The 25,565-nt window shown below is 35.7% G+C and overlaps 1 protein-coding gene across 3 annotated transcripts; it reads left to right on the forward strand.

The window, feature by feature from the left end:
* On the forward strand, window positions 1-25,565 carry LOC142230486 (uncharacterized). Of its 3 annotated transcripts, none has more exons than XM_075301132.1 (4): window positions 1-398; window positions 21,489-21,588; window positions 25,131-25,219; window positions 25,290-25,565. In XM_075301132.1, exons 1-4 carry the CDS (start codon window positions 390-392, stop codon window positions 25,497-25,499), a joined length of 408 nt encoding a protein of 135 aa, XP_075157247.1. In that variant the 5' UTR covers window positions 1-389; the 3' UTR covers window positions 25,500-25,565. The 3 variants fall into 3 exon arrangements, with proteins under 3 accessions (XP_075157247.1, XP_075157245.1, XP_075157246.1); XM_075301131.1 differs by lacking the exon at window positions 1-398 and adding an exon at window positions 21,264-21,417; XM_075301130.1 differs by lacking the exons at window positions 21,489-21,588; window positions 25,131-25,219; window positions 25,290-25,565 and adding an exon at window positions 15,528-16,752.

The raw sequence follows: 25,565 nt of genomic DNA on the forward strand, positions 1-25,565 counted from the left end.
ACGCATAACAGAAAAAATTAAACGGAGAAATCAATCAAAATTTTCAAGAAAATTAATTATAAAGTACTGAAATAAATGTGATTTTTATTATATTGAAAAGAAAATTGAGAAAAGCTGTGCAGTTATTTTTAAATCAAATTTGGCGAAGCAAATATTTCAAAGAAAGAGTTTTGTTGGATCTGTGGTTAACATTGCATTCCCCACCCCTCCCTCCCGGAGAACAAAACAAGCAAAATCAAAGTTGAAGGCAAATATCAGTGGCATTAAATTTGTGGCAAGAGTAAGGTGTCGACATACATGGCATTGTATATAGCGATTCATGTGGTTTTTTGGTACATACAAATTGGAGTATACCATTAGAGAGATATGAGTATAACACATTTGGCTCTATGCATATGGTAAGTCGACGAATGTTTGTAACTACTAGTTTGTCAGAGTTACCGCATCTCATATTATGAAAAATGCTGGAATGGATGATGTATGATAATTGATGCTTGAAATGAATGCTTATGTATGAAAGATTTCTTTTTCAGATTATATTGAATGCTATTTATGTATAATATATACATTTATTTGGATTGTTTACAACACATATATTTATATTTTTTATTATGATCCTACACATTTTTTTCGCGGAAAAGTTGTTGAGAATATAATTTGTGTTTGATATGAAGATTGTGCATTTGCCAAAATTGAAACCTTTCTTGCTCCCTTGAAAGTTCAAATTACATATTTCGAAAAGAGAAAATTGAGTGCAGTGAACTCTACCAATATATTTTTTAATACCAATTGTAGTTACTCCTCTGTGCCAACATATGGAAGGAATGTTTGATCCATACATATCCGAACAATTTCAGATGGAGGTGTAGAGTTCTGATAATTCTATTTTTTCTGGGATTATCACAAAAGATCGTACCGATAATAACATCTATAACCAAAATTCAAAAATACTTTTTCTCTGGTTCTGCTTATCATTCTGCTTATATATTCTTTTACGGAGAATTTTCTAAATTATTATCATATAGAATTTTTCAAGTCTGAAAACTGGAAATTGGGTCCATAAATAAATTAAATTGTATTTAAATTTATTTTACGACAATCACACTGTTTTGATTGCTGCTGACGGCTTTTCCTTTCTTTCTCAACCATATATGTATGTTTTTGGTAAGAGCAAAAGTTGAAAAAAAAAAAAAAAAAAATTTGTGGCAAAATCCAATATTCTAACTTTGGATTTCACCTAATTAACCTGAGGTTTCTACAAAAGGTTTTCTAGAAGTCATCCTAGAAATATTCCTATTCATACATTTTTCGCGGGATTTTCGAGATATACTTGGATGAATAAAATTTATTTTCTTTCAAGGACGGTGTTTGCACAGAACCACAAAGTTGATATGTCGCCCGTAGAACAACTTAGATTTTCTTTATATTTTTACCCGTTCAAACATTGCCTTTTTAAAAACCCAACGACCGAGTAAAAATTCAGTTTAAATAATTTGTTTTATTACAATAATTATTTTCAATGTAACTATGCCGAACAACAAGAGTTAATATTCTATTTGTTTTAATATAACAAGTTCAAACATTGTTTTCCTTTATTCGAGCAACGCGTTGGTGACAAACAATAATCGACAACTAACTTTAACTTTGATCATCTCTTCCCACTGAACCACGAAAAGAACCAAAAGATGACAGTTATTGATATGTATGTATGTACATACATACATGCATTCAACCAATGTATCAAATTTGCAAGCATTATGAAAAACAAATAACAAGCAAAAGCATAAACGATATTTATGCTTTGTTGTTGTTGTTGTTTTCTTCAACTATACCCACGACCAACATAAGCAGTGGGAAGAGATCGATCAAACCAAAACAAACTATAATAACTAATGTAACATTAAATGATCGAAAACAAACGAAAAACGAATATAGGTCATAGAACTAAAAGAGAGTAAAGTAAATAAACGAAATGAATTTGAAAGTAAATATTAGGGTGGGGAAACATTAAAGGGATGTAAATAAAATTTAAATAAAGAACAATTAAACGACTAATAAAATAAATAGTGAAGAATAAATAAAATAAAAACAATAAATTAATAAATATATAAATTAAAGTAATATAAATGACATAAAATACGATCTGCCCCAACATTCTCCCGCCGTTGAAACCTCCATGTTTCAAACCTCTTCATTATTTGGTAGGGGAGCCACTTTGTGAATTGGCCGAGTACAAATTCCAGATTTAGTTTTCAGTTCAACCACACGAACCTTTCCATCACGGCCTAGAATAGGTTTTGTAACACGAGCTAGTAACCATTGTTGTGGCGGAGTGTTGTCTTCATGTATTAGAACTAGTTGCCCTTCTTTTATGTTGTTATTGTCTTTGAACCACTTTGACCTTTGTTGTAAAGATAGCATATAATCTCGGGACCACATTTGCCAAAATTGTTGTTTCAAAAATGAGACCCTTTGCCACCGAGACAATAATGATGATTGGGATGAATCGATATGTTTATCGGGAACTGCAACCAATGAAGAACCAATAAGCAGATGACCAGGCGTTAGGGCTTCACCATCATTGGGATCGTTTGATATTGGAGCGATGGGGCGCGAATTTAAAATTGCCTCAACGTCAATTATGACTGTTTGTAGCTCTTCGAAAGTAAGATATGCTTTGCCAACGTTCTTTATAAGTAGCGTTTTTGTAGATTTGACGGCTGCTTCCCACAGTCCGCCAAAATGTGGGGCACGGGGAGGTATAAAACAAAATTCGAAACCAAGTTGACAACAAAGTGATTTCATGTCGTGGACCACATCATCTCGAAAAAGACTTTCTTTTAATTCTTTGATTTGGTTACGTGCTCCAACGAAATTAGTGGCGTTGTCGCAATACAACTTTTGGGGTATGCCACGTCTTCCAACAAATCTTTTGAGACACAAGATGAAATTGTTTGTCGATAGGTCCGAAACTAGTTCTAAATGAACTGCCTTGGAAGTGAAACACACAAATACAGCTATGTATGTTTTATAAGGCACTTTTCCTCGGATACGGTACGACGTCATGAATGGACCACAAAAATCAACACCAGCAATCAAAAATGGGCGTTGAGCTCGAAGTCGATCTGATGGCAAATTTCCCATCAACTGTTCCATCAATTTCGGTTTGTAATGAAAACAATGAACGCAATTGCGAACAACTTTGCGTACAACATCTCTGGCGTTTACAATCCATATTTTCTGGCGCAATAGTCCCAACAACACTTTTGCTCCAGCGTGTAAATGTGAGCGATGAACATGCTCAATATACAATTTAACGAAGCGATGGTCTTTTGGTAATAGTGCTGGAAATCTTGCATCATATGGAATGGGCGCTTGGGACAAACGACCACCAACACGAAGAATTTTGACTGTGGTTGCTCCAAGTGTCATCTCATGTACAAATGGTGAAAGTTTTTGAAGCGATGGGTTTACCAGACCACCATTACTCAGTGATTTGATATCGGCACCAAAACACCACATCTGGATGTGAGCCACAATTCTCCAAAAACCTTCTTCTAATTCATCTGGGGACAAATGAATTACATCAGAAATATTCACATCTTTCTTAGCAGGACATCTGTTGAATATACGAAAAATATAAGCAATTATTCTAATAAATTTAATATAGGAAGAATGCTTATCGAGAAGGTCATCTATGATGTTGACTTCTGATGAATTTGCCACAAAAACAGCTGCCTTTCTACGTTCGAGAATTTCGATGTTCAATTGTTCTTCAGTTCCGGGCCATTTTGTAATATCTTCTTCCAAAAACGAAGGGCCACTAAACCAAATGGTATTAGAAATTTCCTCCGCGCTACATCCACGCGAAACCACATCAGCAGGGTTACTCTTCGAAGGGACGTGTCTCCAGCTAACATTTCTTGTTTTCTCCTGTAGTTCAGAAATACGATTTGCCACAAAACAATTCAACGTCGACGAATGTAATTTAAGCCATTGTAGTACGATTTTGGAATCAGTCCAAAAATATATCGATGAGACAAAACTTGAAATTTTTGGTTGTATTTTGAGCCATGTGTTATTCAGCAATACTGCTGCGCACAATTCGAGCCGTGGTAGTGATTGTGCCTTAATTGGGGCCACTTTGGATTTTGCAATTAAAAGGGTCGTTTTGTATTCTCCCTTAAGACAAACTCGATAGTAAATACAACAACCATATGCTCGTTGCGAGGCGTCAGCAAATCCGTGAATTTCTCCAAGAGTATCATTTGAGGTTAAAACATACCTGGGGACTTCAACTTTATGTATGTAATTTAAATCCGATTTAATTTGGAGCCATAATGATTTAAGATGTTCAGTTAATGGGTCATCCCATCCAATGTTTTGCACCCACATTTCTTGAAGAAGTATTTTGCATCGAATGACAATGGGGCTCAATAGTCCAAGCAAGTCATAGATTTTTGATACAATTGACAAAACAGATCTTTTTGTAGGATTCATCACATCTGGTAACTCGAATCGGTAAGTAAAAACGTCCTCCTTGGGTTTCCAAGACATACCCAAGGCTTTTGCAACTTCATCTTCACTTGTTTTAATGGTGATTTCTGCATCTTGATTTGAACCGAACATGATGTTATTGCTGTTCCATTTTGCTAACTCAAGGCCATGGAAACTTAATATTTTTACTAGCTCGTTTTTCTTTTGAGCCAGCGTTGCAAGGTCGTCAGCGCCGGTGAGTACATCATCCACGTATAAATCGTTGCGCAAAACTTCAGAACCACAAGGATGCGAGTGCGAATATTTATCTGCAATGAAAAACAAACTACGAATCGCCAAAAATGGGGCGGCAGATAAACCGTAGGTAACAGTATTCAGTTGATATACCTTTAAATGTTCATCTTTTTGATTTCTCCACAATATGAGTTGATATTTTCTATCATTTTCATCTATTCGAAATTGTCGATACATTTTAGAAATATCAGCAGTAAAAGCATACTTGTGTAAACGAAACGAAAATAGTGTGGTGATCAGGTCTTGTTGTATTGTTGGTCCAACCATCAAAATATCGTTCAATGATTTATTTGACGAACTACGAGAAGATGCATCAAATACAACTCTAATTTTTGTTGTAGTACTTTGTGGTCTCAAAACACAATGATGTGGTATTATGTAATAGGTACCACATAACGGTTGATTATAGAGCGACATGTGACCCAGGGACAAATACTCATCCATGAATTCTTTATACATTGACTTCAATTGTAGATCACGATCTAAACGTCTTTCCAGGGACAAAAAACGTTTTCGAGCAGCTTCGAACGAATCGCCGAGACATTTGGGATTTTCTTTAAATGGCAAGCGGACCACAACTCTTCCATCAAAATCTAATTTAACATTTTCAACAAAGTGATTTTCACATGCTGCTTCTTCTTCGGACAACATATTGGGATTCTTTTCGTATTCTTCTACTTCCCAAAATTTTTTTAGAGTTTTATCAAGATCCACTTCTAAAGAATTGACCATCAAATTGCATGTAAAATTAGATCTCGCTTGACCAGTACTTGCGATACCACCAACAATGTATCCAAAAACAGTATTGGTAAGGTTTGGCATACCATATCCAAGAGAAATTCGACCATCAAGTAATAAATCAAAAAATACTTCAGCACTCAAAAGAATGTCAATATGTTGCGGTTTGAAAAACAATGGGTCAGCTAACGGTATATCGGTGGGAATTTTCCAATTTGAAGTATATATGTACTCACCGGGCTGTACAGATGCAATTGTTGGGGTAACAGCAAAAGTTGAGGACCACTGGAACGAACTAATTCTTGATTTTATTGTAGCGGACACGGTAAATTTAATTCTGGTTCTAACTTCTCCAATTCCCGAAACTTCTTGTGAATATGGTCGAAATTTAAGCCGAAGCCTTTTTGCAGTTTCTTCTGAAATGAAATTGAGTTCGGAGCCGGAATCAAGTAAAGCTCTTACCGGTTGAAAAGTTCCACAATAATCTTTGATGAGAACCACAGCAGTCGGAATGATTGCCCTTTTACATGAGCGAGCCACAAGCGAAACTGGATTTTGATTACTAGTTGAAGGTTGCACTGTAGTAGTATTCGAAATGGTTGACTGTCCCGAGTTGTCTGGACTAAAAATGTGCAACACTGAGTGGTGAGTTGAATTACAAAATCTGCAACGTGATTTTGATGGACATTTTGAAACCATATGCCCCTTTCGCAGACAATTAATGCACAGGCCACCGCGTTTTACAAAATTAAAACGATCGGGAACTGCTATTGCCGAAAACGAAGAACAAGTTTGCAGATAATGATCAGTTGAATTACAATATACACAATTTGGATTTGAATTGACGAAAGTATGGGCAGTGCGATTAAAATTTTGCTTGGGCTTGACAAGTTTTGCTTTTTCACCAAATTCTGTCCTTTTTCCATGACTTTCGAGAAATTGACAACGAAGACTCAAAACATCATAGCAACAATCCCAAGAGGGCAACGATTTATATTCTTGTTTTTCATCATAATTCTGTTTCGTATCTGCATCCACTTTATTCAAAACCAAATGTACTAAAATTGCGTTCATAACATCTGCTTCAGACCCAAGCGACAACAAAGAACCACGAACAGCCGAAACAGTGTCAATAATATTCCGCAATGATGAGCTATCACCTTTTGCCATTTTCGGAATATCGAAAAGAGTGTTGATATGTTCCAAAAAAATCAATACCTTTTTGTCATAACGTTCCTGGAGCCGTGTTAGTGCTTTCGGGTAGTTTTCCTCTGACACTTGAAAAGCTTCAACAACTGCCAAAGCGGGACCACTGAGACAGTTCAATAAATAATTGAATTTATCAACTGGGGTAATAGTTTGATTTTCATGGACCATGTTGTTAAATGTCGAAATAAATCTTTTATACTCGCCATATTTTCCATCAAAACGAGGCAATTTCAACGAAGGCAAACGAGATTGTGTTGAAATTCCGGCAATTGAAGCATTCATCAAAGTAGTATCACCAGGTATAGAACTACGACTTTTGTTCAGAAGGCCCAATATTTTTGCCTTTGCTGTTATGAAAAGTTCTTCCAAATCACTCCTCGATGTGTCAGCCGGACTAAGTGTTTCTATTTGAGTTTGGATGTGGCACAACTGTTTGAAGTATGATTCCAAAATTTGCAAACGACACTCTAAAATAGTGGAATCTACTTTTGCACCATCTTTTTCTACCTTTTTATGCATGTTGCTGATATTCCTCTTCATAGAGCTACGTTGCTGTTTAAGAGAAGACAAATCAGCACCACTTGCTTCTTCAGAAGCATCATTATCGTCTCTCGTCATTTTGCAAACTTAAGAGAACGTCAACGACGAAAGAGAAAATTGCGTTTCTTATATTTCAGGAACAACAATTTTGCAATTAGCGCTTTCCAATAAATATGGCGCTAATTTCCACTAAATTGGAATTTTATGTATCACCAAGCCAAGCTTTATAATTGTTACCTAACAACAATTCACTTTGATTCTGCTAAGAAACTCCGAGTTGAATTTCTTTCAAAATAATTACGACGGCAGCAATTAAAGTTGGTGTCCAAAGGTACAAAACTAACAGGATTTAACATCAGCAGTAGGGGCAACGAAAGCACGAATAACACAACAATGATGAAATACCCCACACCACTTCAAATGTACGAAAACCTTTTTCCACAACAAATTATTTTCAACTTTAAACACTGACCGTCCTGTCACGGTCGCCAAAATGTTTGCACAGAACCACAAAGTTGATATGTCGCCCGTAGAACAACTTAGATTTTCTTTATATTTTTACCCGTTCAAACATTGCCTTTTTAAAAACCCAACGACCGAGTAAAAATTCAGTTTAAATAATTTGTTTTATTACAATAATTATTTTCAATGTAACTATGCCGAACAACAAGAGTTAATATTCTATTTGTTTTAATATAACAAGTTCAAACATTGTTTTCCTTTATTCGAGCAACGCGTTGGTGACAAACAATAATCGACAACTAACTTTAACTTTGATCATCTCTTCCCACTGAACCACGAAAAGAACCAAAAGATGACAGTTATTGATATGTATGTATGTACATACATACATGCATTCAACCAATGTATCAAATTTGCAAGCATTATGAAAAACAAATAACAAGCAAAAGCATAAACGATATTTATGCTTTGTTGTTGTTGTTGTTTTCTTCAACTATACCCACGACCAACATAAGCAGTGGGAAGAGATCGATCAAACCAAAACAAACTATAATAACTAATGTAACATTAAATGATCGAAAACAAACGAAAAACGAATATAGGTCATAGAACTAAAAGAGAGTAAAGTAAATAAACGAAATGAATTTGAAAGTAAATATTAGGGTGGGGAAACATTAAAGGGATGTAAATAAAATTTAAATAAAGAACAATTAAACGACTAATAAAATAAATAGTGAAGAATAAATAAAATAAAAACAATAAATTAATAAATATATAAATTAAAGTAATATAAATGACATAAAATACGATCTGCCCCAACAGACGGAAATTAATCAAATTAGAAAATATGTAAATTTACGAAAGTAAATTTACAAAACAAAATCGTTTCAATCTTAATGGAATTTAAGACATTGAAAGAAATTATATCAAGTTATATACCCGATTTTTAAAGTGTTTTGATTTAATATATTGTGCATTGGCAAAATATATTAACGGAATCAAGAACTGCCAACCCAAAGAATCCTGGAGAATGAAATGTTTGGGATTTTAATTTTTCAATCAAATTCTAAGTAAATATATACAGCGCAAACGAATTTGGAATTTACGGCTTATTGAAATACAATATCGCCCACATATTTTGTCCAGGCAAGATTCTATGCTACACATAACATCAGCAATTGGACTGACGGCCTTTGAAGCTCCAAAAGCCATATGATTTACTACATATTTACATATATATCACATAACTCATTTAGAATCTGAGAAATTTTAATTTGATGTTATTGTCTACCACATATATGGAGAAGTAATAACCCCTGTTATTTACAGTGTGTGCATTTAACATTTTCCTGTCAGTATGCGAAAAGTTTAATTGAATGCTAATAACTTTTACTTTGGCATATTCTGTTTCTGTTACTCATTTACATTGAGATATTCTAGTGTTTCTACACTCAAGAAAAAGAGAAAAAAGTGAGGCCAATTTAAGTCTATTTTAGTTCATGGAATTGTTACATTTTGGGAACGTTTCCACGACTTTAATAATTTTTGCGTACGTTAGTTAAATTAACTAAAACAGAGGGAAAATTATGCACAAATGAAGCAGACAGATTAACTGAATTCGTGTCTCCCACAAAATAGTTCAGGATTTCTTAATATTTGTAAATATACCAATAATCCGCCCATCTTGAACTTCGTGTGGCACTGAGGACACTTTTGCAATTTTGAACTACAATTTTTCCTTAAAACTAAGAACTAAGGAACTAAGAATTTTGTCTGATACAATTTCTTGAAGTTTTCGACAATTATTTACTTATGTTTGTGAAATCGGCGTGACATATGCGTTTCTAATTCAGTTTAGTTAAAATTTTCTAAAATTAATCTATTATTTGCTGAAATTAACGAAAATTGTAGGTTCACTGTTTTTTCAGTGTACACAGTTGATTTGGAATACTCTATTTCTGTTACACATTTACTTTGAGAAGACTCTATTGTTGATACAAATTTATTTTAGTATTTAAACATCTACACCGATATATTCTGTTGTTTCTACACATTTAAATTAAGGCATTTGCAACTGTTGCTCACTGTTACTTACATACTACGATATTCTGTTGATGCTACGCATTTACATTGAAATATTCTGTTATTGTTACACATTTGGGCTATTTTGCTGTTGTTAAAAATTATCTTTGAGATATTCTGTTGATGCTACGCATTTACATTGAAATATTCTGTTATTGTTACACATTTAATTTGGGCTATTTGCTGTTGTTGGAAATTATCTTTGAAATATTCTGTTGTTGATACACATTTATTTTAACATTTTCTAGTGCATTTTTACCATTCGTAATTGCGTGTAGATTCACATCTACAACAACTGTTCTGTTGAATTAGATATTTGATTTTGATCAGTAAAGTTTTGATACTTATACCCATTTCACTGTTGACTGTAGATTTCCCATTTTCACGACAACATTTGATTTTTTGAGATTTCAAAAGCACTATTGTTAACACTTCAATTGTTGTTCCATTGACATTCAACGCGATTGGGAATATGTCTTCGCAAAAATTTATATTTTTCTCGGACCAATTGGTCACATTCTGTGCGAACTTCGCTCAAATCGATATATCTGAACATTCGCTGTCGAGTTTACAAGTCGATCTTGACGACTTGGAAAGGCGTTGGCACACTTTAACTCAAGTATATGAGGCTGATATGACCTCTGAAGAAAAGTTCACCCAATCGGAAAAGGAATCGCTACATTCAAAATTCAACGAGTCTTGCAAGTCATATAAGATATGTAAGACTTCTCTGTTGGACTTGATGGGTATTGAGAAACGAAAGATGGAGATGTCCTCTGTGGCACCTGACAGAACTGAGACTAGACAGTCTGATGAAGGCGGATTTTCTGTTAAACTTCCACCATGCGATACTGAACTGTTTACAGGGGGTTACGATAAATGGCCAAGTTTTCGGGACATGTTCTCAGCCATTTACATTAAACACCCAAAACTTTCATCGGCACAAAAGCTTTTCCATTTGAGAGCAAAAACTCGTGGTGAAGCCAATCAAATTGTCAAGCAATTCGCTCTTACGGACGATAACTTCAGATTGGCCTGGGAAGCGCTCCGTCAGCGTTATGAGAATAAAAGAATCCTTATAAACCACCAACTGAGGAAAATTTTTGAAATGGAACGTGTAACATCTGAAAAGGGAAAGGCTTTGCGCAATTTGCAATACACGATTAATAACTGTACTTCAATTTTGAAGACTTATAATATTTCGGTCGCGTCTTGGGATCCTATTTTGGTCTATTGGGTGTCATCAAGATTACCTGAAGAAACTTTGACTGCTTGGGAGAATTCGCTTACTGACCATAAACAAATGCCTTCTTGGGAGCAACTTGATGAGTTCATATCGAAACGGCTAGATATGCTTGAATCAATATCTGATATGAGAAAACCATCCAACCCTGCCCCTGTTCAAAATAAGACGCAATCCTATCATACCAAGTCTGAACCCAATGATAAACGTGCATGTAAAGCATGCAAAAAGGGTCACTCATTACGTATCTGTTCCAAATTTCGATCTTGGCCATTTTCGCAGAAAATGAGGTGTGTTATGGAAAATAAAGTATGCCAAAATTGTCTGTCGTACGGACATACGTCTCAAAACTGTCTAAGTGAAAATGTCTGCCAGATATGTAAAGAGAAGCATCACACGCTTCTGCATTCGGATTCTGACCAACCGCGACTGCAACACAATCCTCAATCCAATGTTGGATCTTTTTATGTTGAAAGTGCGCTTGAAACCCAACCGACTACGTCGGCCGCTGCTTACTCCGAACCTACGGTTAATGTCCATGCTAACTATGCTAATTCTGGGGAGGAAACTATATTACCCACCGCTTTAGTGGACTTGGAACATTTGGGGCAGGCTATCACTATTAGAGTATTCATTGACCAAGGCTCACAGGAGTCATTCATTTCCAACAAATTAGTAAATAAATTCGCGATTCCTACGAAGAGATCATTCACAAGAATTTCTGGTCTTGGAGGAACCACACTGGAGAATTCTACAAAAATGTGTCACATAACATTGAAATCTCGCAAATCTCAGTTTAGATTAAATACCTCTGCTATAGTTGTTTCTAATTTAAAACACTTAATGCCAAGCTCTCCCACACGCATTACTAGCTGGTGCGATTTGAATCGACTTGAGCTAGCTGATCCGAATTTCTTCAAGCCTGGTCCCATAGATATGTTACTGGGAAGTGATGTTTTGCCTTCTATCATATTATCGGGAGTAGAGAGGGATGTAGCTGGGTGCCTTTTGGCCCAGAACACCGAATTTGGTTGGCTTATAAGTGGCCCTCCAAAACCTCGAACTATTTCGACTTTTGCCTCGTGGGTGGCATCACATGAAACTTTAAACGATGACATTCGGAAATTTTGGGAGCTTGAAGAAGTCCCTATTGTAAATCCATTGTCTGATGACGATAGTTGGTGTGAAAAGTTTTATTCTGAAACCACCAGTCGCCTACCAAATGGAAGATATATGGTACGATTGCCATTTCGACAAGATTTTCCATCTAAATTAGTTCTCGGATCTTCGAGACGAGCAGCTATGGGCCAATACCTACGTACGGAGAAGAATTTAAAAAAATCGCCTGAGTTAGCTTCTGAATATGAAACTGTACTATCTGAATACTTGGAATTAGATCATATGGAGCCAACTACTTCTTCTGAAATCTGTAAAGATGAAAAATACTATTCGTTTTACTTACCGCATCATGCTATAGTAAAACCTGAACGAACTTCCACTAAAGTTAGGGTCGTTTTCAATGCCTCAAAGAAAACGTCTACCGGTCTTTCTCTAAACGACATTTTACATACTGGGCCCATTCTTCAAAATGATTTAATGAATGTGATATTGCGTTGGCGTTTTTACAAATATGTGTTTAACGGTGACATACAAAAAATGTACCGTCAAATTTATGTACACTCTGATGATAGACAATTTCAGCGAGTTTTATTTCGAAATTCTGAAACTGAACACATTCACGATTACTGTCTAAAGACTGTAACGTTCGGAGTTAACTGTGCCCCATATTTGGCTATCCGAACACTACAACAATTGAGCGAAGATGGAGTGGCTACACATCCCAATGCTTCAGGAATACTAAAACATCAAGTCTATGTAGATGATATTCTTTCTGGTGGCCACTCGCTTGCTGAGGCTAAATATTACTTGTTGCAATTAATTGCTTTGCTCGATTCTGCTGGTTTTCCTCTAAAAAAGCTAACAGCCAACCATACTGAAATACTGAACCAAATGCCCCCCGAGGATCTTCTAAACGAAGATTTCTTAAAACTGGAAAATACAAGTGAGACCAAAACATTAGGCATTCGTTGGAATGCACTGACTGACATGTTTTATTACAAGATTTCGAACATTTCTGTTCCATCTGCTCCTTTAACAAAGAGAAAAATATTGTCTATAATAGCGAAAATTTTCGATCCAGCTGGGTGGTTATCCCCCATTATAATTGTTGCAAAAGTCCTATTGCAACAACTGTGGATTGATGGGACCGACTGGGACGAGGAAGTCAAGCCACACGCACTTGAGAAATGGAATCATTTTATTGCAAATTTTCCGGATATTGAGCGTATAAAGATTCCCCGCTGGTTAAGTTACTCCCCTGATAAACAGGTTCAAATTCACGGTTTCTGTGATGCTTCTGAAAAAGCATACTGTGCTTGCATATACATATGCACTGTTTCACCTGAAAATAGTAAAACTTCTAATTTGCTAGCATCGAAAAGCAAGGTGGCACCCTTAAAAACTGTAAGTCTGCCCAGACTGGAGTTATGCGGGGCTGCATTACTGTCCAAATTATTAAAATCTGTCCGTCAAAATATGAACTGCCAAGTATCCGACGTTTATCTTTGGTCTGACTCCACGATTACATTGGCGTGGCTCGATAAGCCACCTTTCCATTGGAAAACCTTTGTGGCCAATAAAATATCTGAGATATTAAGTAACGTGGGGAATGCTACCTGGAGACATGTTCCAACGCATGAAAATCCTGCCGATATCGGTACGCGAGGATGTACACCTTCGGAACTTGACTCTAACTCGCTTTGGTGGCACGGGCCAAAATGGTTGTTAGGATCATCTGATTGCTGGCCAAAATCTACTACCTTCAAAGAACCTGACATAGAACGAAAAATAGATAACTTTCACACTGATACACAACAGGAAGATGTATTAGATCGTTTCTCATCTTTTCCGAGAGCGTTGCGAGTACTATGTTTTATTTATCGGTTCATGAACAAATGTCGAAGACAAACCTGTAATACTGATTTCATTACTCATGAGGAAATATCGTTTGTTAAATTCAAGCTGATTCGTTTGGCTCAGCAGAAATATTATTTTTCTGAATACCATTCGCTAGAAAATAACTTGCCCATAAGTTCAAAAAGTCGTCTATTGACATTGAATCCGACACTTGACGACAACAAACTGTTACGAGTAAATGGTCGTTTAAGTAACTCAGATCTTAGTTATAACGAACGCCATCCGATCATACTGCCTGAAAGATCACGTCTGTGTAAATTATTTATTGAATTTACACATAAGATGCTGTTACATGCTGAACATCAGGTTATGTTGCGCACAATTCGACAGGAATTTTACGTTATACGTTTGAAAAATGCGATCAGGAGTTGTATAAGACAATGCCGTATCTGTACTATATATAAGCATCGTATAAGAACTCAAATAATGGCATCCCTCCCAACTGAAAGATGTACATTTTCTTTGCCCTTTACGCACACAGGCGTAGATTTTGCAGGACCTTTTGAGTTGAAATCCTCAAAACTTAGAAATGCTAAACTGATAAAAGGGTATGCTGCCATATTTGTGTGTCTTTCCACTCGAGCCGTCCACCTGGAGACCTGCTCAGATTTGACAACTGAAGCTTTCTTATCCACCTTTAGTCGTTTTGTTGGCCGCAGAGGATTCCCAAATAAAGTGTTTTCCGACAATGGAACTAATTTTGTGGGTGCTAGTCGGGCATTAACCGCTGAGTTCAAAATATTTTTGAAGAATGTCCAGAAATCTGTTTCTGATAAATATAATTTGCATGGTTTCTCGTGGCAATTCATTCCTCCGCATTCCCCACACATGGGTGGCCTGTGGGAAGCAGCAGTAAAGAGCATGAAGACTCATTTACGCAAAGTGGCCTCCAACTTTAAGTTTACGTTTGAAGAATTCTCCACTCTTCTTGTTCGTATCGAAAGTGTTCTGAATTCTCGTCCACTTTCCCCAATGAGTGAGAATCCAACTGATTTAGTGCCCATCACTCCTGGTCATTTACTGAGAGGAGCTGCTTTAGTCGCTGCCCCTGAAGAATATTCTGGGAATCTGACATTACTGAATCGATGGCAAAGATTGAAGGCATTACAAATGCAATTTGCCAAGCGCTGGAAGACTGAATACATTTCTGAGCTCCAAAGGAGATACAAATGGAAATCTGTTCAACAGAATCTGAAGCCTAATGACTTCGTGGTAATCAAAGAAGACAACCTTCCTCCTAACGAATGGTGTTTAGGCAGAGTGATAAAGGTCTTCAAAGGATCAGACTGTAATGTACGCGTTGCCGAAATACGCACTCAAAACGGCATTCTGACACGTCCTTTAATCAAACTGTGCATACTTCCAATTGATCAACCTTAGCTTCTTTCACAACCGTTCACATACCTAATAAATCTTACCATTTCAGCTCAAACTCTAGTATACCAACGTGCCGCATTTGCAAGAAGCGTCATTTTGTTAAACATTGTCCTCAGTTTCAAAGAATGACAGCAATACAACGCCGTGATGTAATCCGAGAAAAAGGATTTTGTTTCAACTGCCTTTGTACCGCTCATCAGAGAAACTTTTGTCCATCCCGAAACAAATGCATGGTTTGCCAGAAAAATCACCATACAATGGTCCACGTAGACACTCCACAACAACAACCTCCTTCTGTCCAATCATCCACTCCTCGAAACCGCCGAAATTCTAATGTGAGTCGTCAAATACAAAGTGTTCCCAATCGTCGTAGTCGACAATCCCATCTTCACGAAAGATTGAGCCGCCGTCTTCACACTCACGTCTTCGTACCCACAGCGCTCGCCCGAGTAGTTACATCAAATGGCCCAGAGAAAGTGCGACTTCTGTTGAGCACTGGAGAAGCTCAAACCACAATATTGAAAGGGTTGGTCGATCGTTTGAAGCTGCGTACTACTACCAGAGAAAATATGAAATATTGTACGATTAACTTAGAGTCATATTACGACCCTCAGGTTAAAATACAAATCAACGCCCTGGTACAACCTCGATTCCACAACAATTTGCCAAAACCAACAACGGAGCCTTCTCTAAAGGCTATTTATAACCATATAAATGAACTGGCAGATCCGAATTTCTATAATCCAGTTAACATTGAAATTATAATTGCCAACGATCAATTACCTGGAATACTTCGAGCTGGAATGATAAGAACATCATCAAATATGCCCATTTTACAAAGCAGCATTTTCGGTTGGCTTATTTCCGGAGCATGTCGCTACCAACGTTGCAGTCCTGCAAGGCGGGCGGCATGTTAAACCCAGTTTAACAGTCTTCGTCTATTTTCTAATTACATCCTAAAATGTATCTTTAAGAACATGAATTACTTTCAAATGAATTGAATTATTGAATTTATCATCTTAACTTTCATTGAAAATAATTGCTCTAGTTTTATATTCTATTAGTGGTAACTCTACTTTAAATCGTCAAGCAAGAAAAGCTTTTTATATCTAAGACTAGTTGTCTCATTTTCACTGACTTGTACTCTTTTTTTGATTGTAATAGTTGTTCATAGTTTACCACTTTTTTCATTACTCACTTCAATTTATCACTTCAACCTGGTAAGCAGCAGCGATCCTTAAATAAAAACTGTTACACATATTCTGAATCTGAAACCTGTCTTTGTTCTATTTCTTTTGCTTTTCTTTTACTTGGCACTCCTTACATTTTCCGAGCTTCGATAAAACCGAATACAGTCCACTTTCAGAAGACCAAGCCAGGAAATTGTACAATATATATATATATATATATATATATATATATATATATATATATATATATATATATATATATATATATATATATATATATATATATATATATATATATATATATATATATATATATATATATATATATATATATATATATATATATATATATATATATACACAGTCTTACACAAGTTTACATACGGTTTAAGAAATTGTATTTTCTTTAATTATTAAAATATAATAAAATATGCATATATATGCTTTAGATTTTGTAAATTAATTTGAAAAACAAAGTATTTGTCCATTTCCAAGAAGATGTTTTTAGTCTGGATTATAAACAACAACAAGAAACATGTTTAGTTATAAGGTAAAAACCTCAAGGGTATGTAAACTTATGTGAGACTGTGTATATGTATATATATATATATATATAATTATGGACCGATTTGGACCAGTGTTTGCATGGGTATTAAACTAGCTCCTCCAAGTGGCTCCGGAGGTCAAATCTGAGGATCGGTTTAAATGGAGGCTATATAAATTATGGACCGATGTGAACCAATTCTTGCTTGTTTGTTAGAGACCATATATTAACATCACGTACCAAATTTCAACCGGATCGGATTAATTTTGCTCCTCCAAGAGGCTCCGGAGTTCAAATCGGGGGATCGGTTTATATGGGGGCTATATATAATTATGAACTGATATTGACCAATTTTGGCATAGTTGTTAGAGACCATATACTAACACCACGTACCAAATTTCAACGGGATCGGATGAATTTCGCTCCTTCTTTTTGCATGGTTGTTAGGGACCACATGCTTACACCACATTCCAAATTTCAAGCGGATCGGATGCATTTTGCTCCTCCAAGAGACTCCGGAGATCAAATCTTGGGAACGGTTTATATGGGGGCTATATATAATTATGGACCGATGTGGACCAATTCTTGCTTGGTTGTAGAGACCATATACTAACATCACGTACCAAATTTCAACCGGATCGGATTAATTTTGGTCTTCCAAGAGTCTCCGGAGGTCAAATCTGGGGATCGGTTTATATGGGGGCTATATATAATTATGGGCTGATATTGACCAATTTTGGCATGGATATTAGAGGCCATATATAAAAACCACGTACTGAATTTCAACCGGATCGGACGAAATTTGTTTCTCCTAGTGTCTTCGGAGGTCAAATCTGGGGAACGGTTTATATGGGGGCTATATATAATTATGGAATGAATCTTTGTGACCGTATACTAATACCACGTTCCAAATTTCAAGCGGATAGGACGAAATTTGCTTCTTTAAGGGGCTCCGCAAGCCAAATCCGTGGATCCGTTTATATGGGGGCTATACGTAAAAGTGGTCCGATATGGCCCGTTTGCAAGACCATCCGACCTACATCAATAACAACTAATTGTGCCAAGTTTCAAGTGGATAGTTTGCTTCGTTCGGAAGTTAGCGTGATTTCCACAGACGGACGGACAGCCGTGCATCGCTAGATCGACTCAGAATTTCACCACGACCCAGGGGATGGTGACGCACATGCAGCTGGAGTAATTATGGGCAACACACAAATGAAGGGGAAATTGATGAGATCTGCATAGCAAAAGTTATACTTGGTCTCAGAATTGCAGCAAGAAATTCATAATCCAATTTAAATATATTTGGTGATTATGATGTCCGATGATAATTATGACGTTTTTGTTATGATGAAAAAAGGGAATTTGAAAGTTGATGGAGCTAATTTGATTAGGATAATTAGCTATAGATTTTAGGTTGACGGATATTAAAATTTCCATCAAAAAGGAGCTATACTTGATTTTATACCTACAGAGTTAGTATGACGCTAATATTAAATCCATTATCAAAAAAGATAAATCGCTAATTACTATGGATAATGTAGCCAAAGTTTTAAAAATCGGGAAATATATTCACATAAGAGCTATATGGTATCTAAGTCCGAATAATACCTACAAATTTGAAATAATATTGGTTAATAAATAATGGTTTTATGGCCAAATTGGTGAAAGTGGGTGATGTATATATATATGCGAGCTGTATCTAGAGTTGATCCGATTTAATAGCGTTCGTCCTTGTGTCAGAAAAATACCGTGTATCAAATTTCATAAAATATTGGTTAATAAATGCTACCAAAATTCAAATACATAGACGGACGGACGGACACCAAGGGCTAGATCGGTATATATATTATGGAGTCTTAACTCATGGATGAAGCTCCGGAAATTAAATCCAGGCATTCGTTTACAATGGGCTATATATAATTATGGACCCATATGGCCAAATTTTTGCATGATTGTTAGAGGTCAATGTGGTATCACAATGGACTGAATAGTCTAAGTGAGCCTGATACATCGGGCTGCCACCTAACCTAACCTAGAGCTCAAATACGTTAGCTCCATCAACATAATATAAAATTTTGAGAAAATTTTGTATGGAAAAAAATTTTGGCAATATATTCTATATTCTATAGAAATAAAATTTTGACAAAATTTTGTATAGAAATAAAGTTTTGACAAAATTGTCTATAAAATAAAATGTTGACATCATATTTTGACAAAATTTTTGTTTTGTTTTGTTATTGTTGGTTTATTCTTCAGTCAGTAATGCTGGTGACATTTCTGAGGGCTTCAAAGCTTCTCTAAGTGGTTTCACTGCAATGTGGACCGCCGCTCGGACACGGCTATAAAAAGGAGGTCCCTCGTCATTGAGCTTAACATGGAATCGGGCAGCACTCAGTGATAAGAGAGAAGTTCACCAATGTTGTATCACAATGGACTGAATAGTCTAAGTGAGCCTGATACATCGGGCTGCCACCTAACCTAACCCAACCTTCTTCAGTCATTATTGTTGTTTTTGATTTCAGCTTAAAACCATGCATTGACTAAACTACCAGTGTAGCTTAACCCACAGAGGAAAAGAATGTTTGTCAAATTTATTTGGACAAAGCCCTATAGACTGCAAGATGATTGGATGGACGCACGTTTCGGAATTGCTACATTCCTCATCAGCATCCTCTACTTGCAGCAAAGCTATCAGCCAATTATCAGAATAAATTCGAGTTATTCACTAAACCCAAAGTGAACCACACTTGAATCTTCCGAAAAAAGGTTTAAGATAGTCGGCTTTTGCCGAAATAAATCTTCGTACAAACATCTCCCTTTTCCTTTGCAAATTTAAAATCATCGATTCTTCAATCGTTATTGTTGTATTGTTGTTCAGCCGAATATGATGAAATTTGCTCTTCCAATATGTTCCGGAAATAAAATCTGGAAGTTGGTTTATATGGCGGCTCTATCTAAAAGTATTCCGATAATGCCCATTCGCAATATAAACGATCTACATCAATAGCAACTACACCCTCAAAAAAAAATTGCTTCTCTAACATATGTTCCAAACATATCTTGCAGGAAGCACATATCCCTACGGGAAATTGGTGCAAATTGCCTCTGACGGACCTATCACAGCACTGGTACCGGTGATCCAGTTTGTCGCAGTTTTTAAATAGTCATAATTTAATGATTTTCATACTCGCTTGATAAAAAAAAATCTTATTGGATCTACACATTTAGTGAAGTAGAATTACCAGAATAACCTGTTGTTTAATATATTTCAAAAGTTTTTAGTATCTGGTGCGATTCGGATAACCAAACTGAAACAGATTCCTAAGAGTTTGTCAGAGACTGGTTCATGAGGACCTGTCTATGGAGAGCTACTACTAAAATGTCCCAGGACGTGTCCTAAGGAACGAGTCCAAGACGTGTCCTAAAGTGTAAATTTACCCCGTCAATGATGAACCCACGAATTATGGCCTTCAAACGGCCGACATAGCCTTCACACGCTGCACGAACCCAGAACAAATGTTCATTTTTCTGTGTTCATTTTGGAAATATTATGTTCCAATTGAAATTTTAATTTAATTTTCAATTCATGTAATTTTCATCAATTTTTTTAATTAAGACAAAAATTAATAGTATCAATTAATTTTTAATTGACTTCGGGGATCGATACAATCATTTCTGTGAGTGAGTCAATTGAGTCAATAAATTTTTTGATTGAAACCAAATAATTATTTTTTTGTGTGAAAGATCCATTACAGAACATTTTGTATTCTTGTTGAAGAGTGTAATTCATATCAACCGGAAATTCTATTTTCTCACCTAAATATTTTTTCACCATTTATCACTATTACTTAATTTTACAATCAATGTAAAAAATTCGTCTATGCAAATCAAAGCTCTCCTATTGATATAATCGTAAAATTTTCCCAAAACACTGTAGACAATTGTTGGCGATGAATTACTAGAGAATTTTTTCCACTGAAATATGCATATATTATTCTATTGGAATTGATATCATTTGTATAAAACATCGATTGCAGTTTAGGAAAAATTTTAGTGCCTTCGCGAAAATATTTCAGTGAACATCAAATTTTACATATAATTATTTTTTTTTTTTGTAAATAAAAGGAAAATATTTACAAAAAAGCAATATGAAGAGTTTTACTTTATTTTGTATAATGCTTTGTATTAAACAATCACTTCAGGTAATCAGAATAGTAGCTTGAATATTTTTAGTTATTTAATATATGTTTTTTTTTCTTTATTAACTACTCAGCAAGCGGATACCTCAAATTCATTGCTGGAAATGGCCAAAAATTCGGTTATAGATTGCTATGAAGATGATGCGAAAACAAAGAAAATTGATATCACTGATGGTATGTATATTTCAATCTTGATTTTTCATCATCATTCATTTGTTATAATTTTAAATAAAAATAAGTATATACGGCCGTAAGTTCGACCAGGCCGAAGCTTATGTACCCTCCACCATGGATTGCGTAGAAACTTCTATTGAAGACTGTAATCCACAATCGAACTACGGTAACACTTGCCGATGGCAAGGTGTCTTAAAACTTACTAACACCGTCTTCTAAATTGCAAGGTAGTCCATACTTGGTATATATTAAACTAAAAAAGGCCGATGAAATATGTATATAACTCAGTTTAACAAAAATTTTTATAGAAATAAAATTTTGACAAAATTTTCTATAGAAATAAATTTTGACACAATTTTCTATAGAAATAAAATTTTGACAAAATTTTCTATAGAAAACAATTTTGACAAAATTTTCTATAGAAATAAAATTTTGACAAAATTTTCTACAGAAATAAAATTTTTACAAAATTTTCTACAGAAATAAAATTTTGACAAACTGTTCTACAGAAATAAAATATTACAAAATTTTTTACAGAAATAAAATTTGTACAAAATTTTCTACAGAAATAAAAATCTTACAAAATTTTCTGTAGAAATGAAATTTGACAAAATTTTCTATAAAAATAAAATTTGGACAAAAATTTCTATAGAAATAAAATTTTGACAAAATTTTCTATTAAATTAAGATTTTGACAACATTTTCAATAGAAATAAGATTTCGACAAAATTTTCAATAGAAATAAAATTTTGACAAAATTTTCTATAGAAACAAAATTTTCTACAAAAATAAAATTTTGACAAAATTTTCTACAGAAATAAAATTTTGACAAAATTTTCTATAAAAATAAAATTTTGATAAAAATTTTCTATAGAAATGGTAGATTATTTTTGGCTCGAGTGGCAACCATGATTATGAACCGATATGGACCAATTTTTGTGTGATTGGGGATCGGCTATATTTAACTATAGACCGATATGGACCAATTTTGGCATGGTTATTAGCGGCCATATACTAACACCACGTTCCAAATTTCAACGGATGAATTTTGCTCCTCCAAGAGGCTCCGGAGGACAAATTCGGGGATCGGTTTATATGGGGGCTATATATAATTATGGACCGATATGGACCAATTCTTGCTTGGTTATTAGCGGCCATATACTAATGCCACGTTTCAAATTTAAACCGGATCGGATGAATTTTGCTCCTCCAAGAGGCTCCGGAGGACAAATCTGGGGATCGGTTTATATGGGGGCTATATATAATTATGAACCGATATGGCCCATTTCTTGCTTAGTTGTTAGAGACCACATACTAACATCACGTACCAAATTTCAACCGGATCGGATGAATTTTGCTCCTCCAAGAGGCTCCGAAGGTCAAATCTGGGGATCGGTTTATATAGGGGCTATATATAATTATGGATCGATTTCGACCATTTTTTGCATTGGTGTTTGAGGCCATATATTAACACCACGTACCAAATTTCAACTGAATCAGATGAATTTTGGTCTTCCAAGAGGATTCGGAGGTCAAATCTGATGATCGGTTTAAATGGGGGCTATATATAATTATGGACCGATGTGGACCAATTTTTGCATGGTCATTAGAGACCATATACTAACACCATGTACCAAATTTCAGCCGGATCGGATGAAATTTGCTTCTCTTAATTATGGACCGATATGGACCAATTCTTGCTTGGTTGTTAGTGGCCATATACTAACACCACTTGCCAAATTTCAACCGGATCGGATGAATTGTGCTCCTCCAAGAGGCTCCGGAGGATAAATCTGGGGATCGGTTTATATGGGGGCTATATATAATTATGGACCAATTTCGACCAATTTTTGCATTGGTGTTTGAGGCCATATATCAACACCACGTACCAAATTTCAACTGAATCAGATGAATTTTGGTCTTCCAAGAGGCTCCGGAGGTCAAATCTGATGATCGGTTTATATGGGGGCTATATATAATTATGGACCGATGTGGACCAATTTTGCATGGTCATTAGAGACCATATACTAACACCATGTACCAAATTTCAGCCGGATCGGATGAAATTTGCTTCTCTTAAAGGCTCCGCAAGCCAAATCGGGGAATCGGTTTATATGGGGGCTATAAAGGGTGATTTGTTAAGAGCTTGATAACTTTTTAAAAAAAAAACGCATAAAATTTGCAAAATCTCATCGGTTCTTTATTTGAAACGTTAGATTAGTCCATGACATTTACTTTTTGAAGATAATTTCATTTAAATGTTGACCGCGGCTGCGTCTTAGGTGGTCCATTCGGAAAGTCCAATTTTGGGCAACTTTTTCGAGCATTTCGGCCGGAATAGCCCGAATTTCTTCAGAAATGTTGTCTTCCAAAGCTGGAATAGTTGCTGGCTTATTTCTGTAGACTTTAGACTTGACGTAGCCCCACAAAAAATAGTCTAAAGGCGTCAAATCGCATGATCTTGGTGGCCAACTTACCGGTCCATTTCTTGAGATGAATTGTTCTCCGAAGTTTTCCCTCAAAATGGCCATAGAATCGCGAGCTGTGTGGCATGTAGCGCCATCTTGTTGAAACCACATGTCAACCAAGTTCAGTTCTTCCATTTTTGGCAACAAAAAGTTTGTTAGCATCGAACGATAGCGATCGCCATTCACCGTAACGTTGCGTCCAACAGCATCTTTGAAAAAATACGGTCCAATGATTCCACCAGCGTACAAACCACACCAAACAGTGCATTTTTCGGGATGCATGGGCAGTTCTTGAACGGCTTCTGGTTGCTCTTCACTCCAAATGCGGCAATTTTGCTTATTTACGTAGCCATTCAACCAGAAATGAGCCTCATCGCTGAACAAAATTTGTCGATAAAAAAGCGGATTTTCTGCCAACTTTTCTAGGGCCCATTCACTGAAAATTCGACGTTGTGGCTCGTTAGTAAGTCTATTCATGATGAAATGTCAAAGCATACTGAGCATCTTTCTCTTTGACACCATGTCTGAAATCCCACGTGATCTGTCAAATACTAATGCATGAAAATCCTAACCTCAAAAGAATCACCCTTTATATAATTATGTTATATACCGATGTGGACCAATTTTTGTATGCTTGTTAGAGACAATATACTAACAGCATGTACAAAATTTCAGCTGGATCGGATGAAATTTGCTTCTCTTAGAGGATCGGCAAGCCAAATTTGGGGGTCCGTTTATATGGGGGCTATATATAATTATGGGCCGATATGGACCAATTTTTGCATGGTTGTTAGATACCATATACTAATACCATGTACCAAATTTCAGCCAGATCGGATGAAATATCCAATCTTAGGGGCTCCTTAAGCCTCAATTTGGGAGTCCGTTTATATGGAGGCTATACGCAAAAAGTGGGCCGATATGGCCCATTTGCAATACCATCCGACCTACACGGATAGCAACTACTTATGCCATGTTTCAAGTCTATAGCTTGTTAATATACCCTCATCCTATGGCGGAGGGTATAAAAAAATAAATATTTAAATATACCCAAATTATTTAATTTAATTTCAGATGGTTTACAGGATATTGCAAAAGGATCTCGTAATGCTGTACGTAATGCCAAATGTATTCGTTATTGTATAATGAAGAAACATGGATTGGTAAACAAAAATAATTATCTACGTTATCTATTATAGAGATAAATGTATAAATGTATTTATCCACTTTTAGTTCACCGCAGATAATTCCTTAGATGAAACAGCTGTAGTACCATTCTTTACTTATCTCTTCAATAATGCCATTGATATACATCATCTGAAGGGTATTATAGCAAGTTGCAATGATGGCATTACAAACGAAACCGATCGTTGTGAGCGTTCCCATAAGGCTACCATGTGTATACTGGAAAAACTTCAGGCGGCCGGTTTGAAAAATGTTTAGATATTAGAAATAAAAATCGAAAATAAGAAAAAATTATCACATAATAAAAAGTTTTCCAAAAGGGTA

This window comes from Haematobia irritans, chromosome 3, assembly GCF_050003625.1.
Source record: "Haematobia irritans isolate KBUSLIRL chromosome 3, ASM5000362v1, whole genome shotgun sequence".
In the NCBI taxonomy this organism is placed as follows: domain Eukaryota; kingdom Metazoa; phylum Arthropoda; class Insecta; order Diptera; family Muscidae; genus Haematobia; species Haematobia irritans.

Coding starts and splice junctions, on each gene's coding strand:
- LOC142230486 (XM_075301130.1), top strand. CDS start 367: ATGAGTATAACACATTTGGCTCTATGCATATG. Junction 399..15,527: donor CATTTGGCTCTATGCATATG/GTAAGTCGACGA, acceptor TTACCATTTCAG/CTCAAACTCTAGTATACCAA.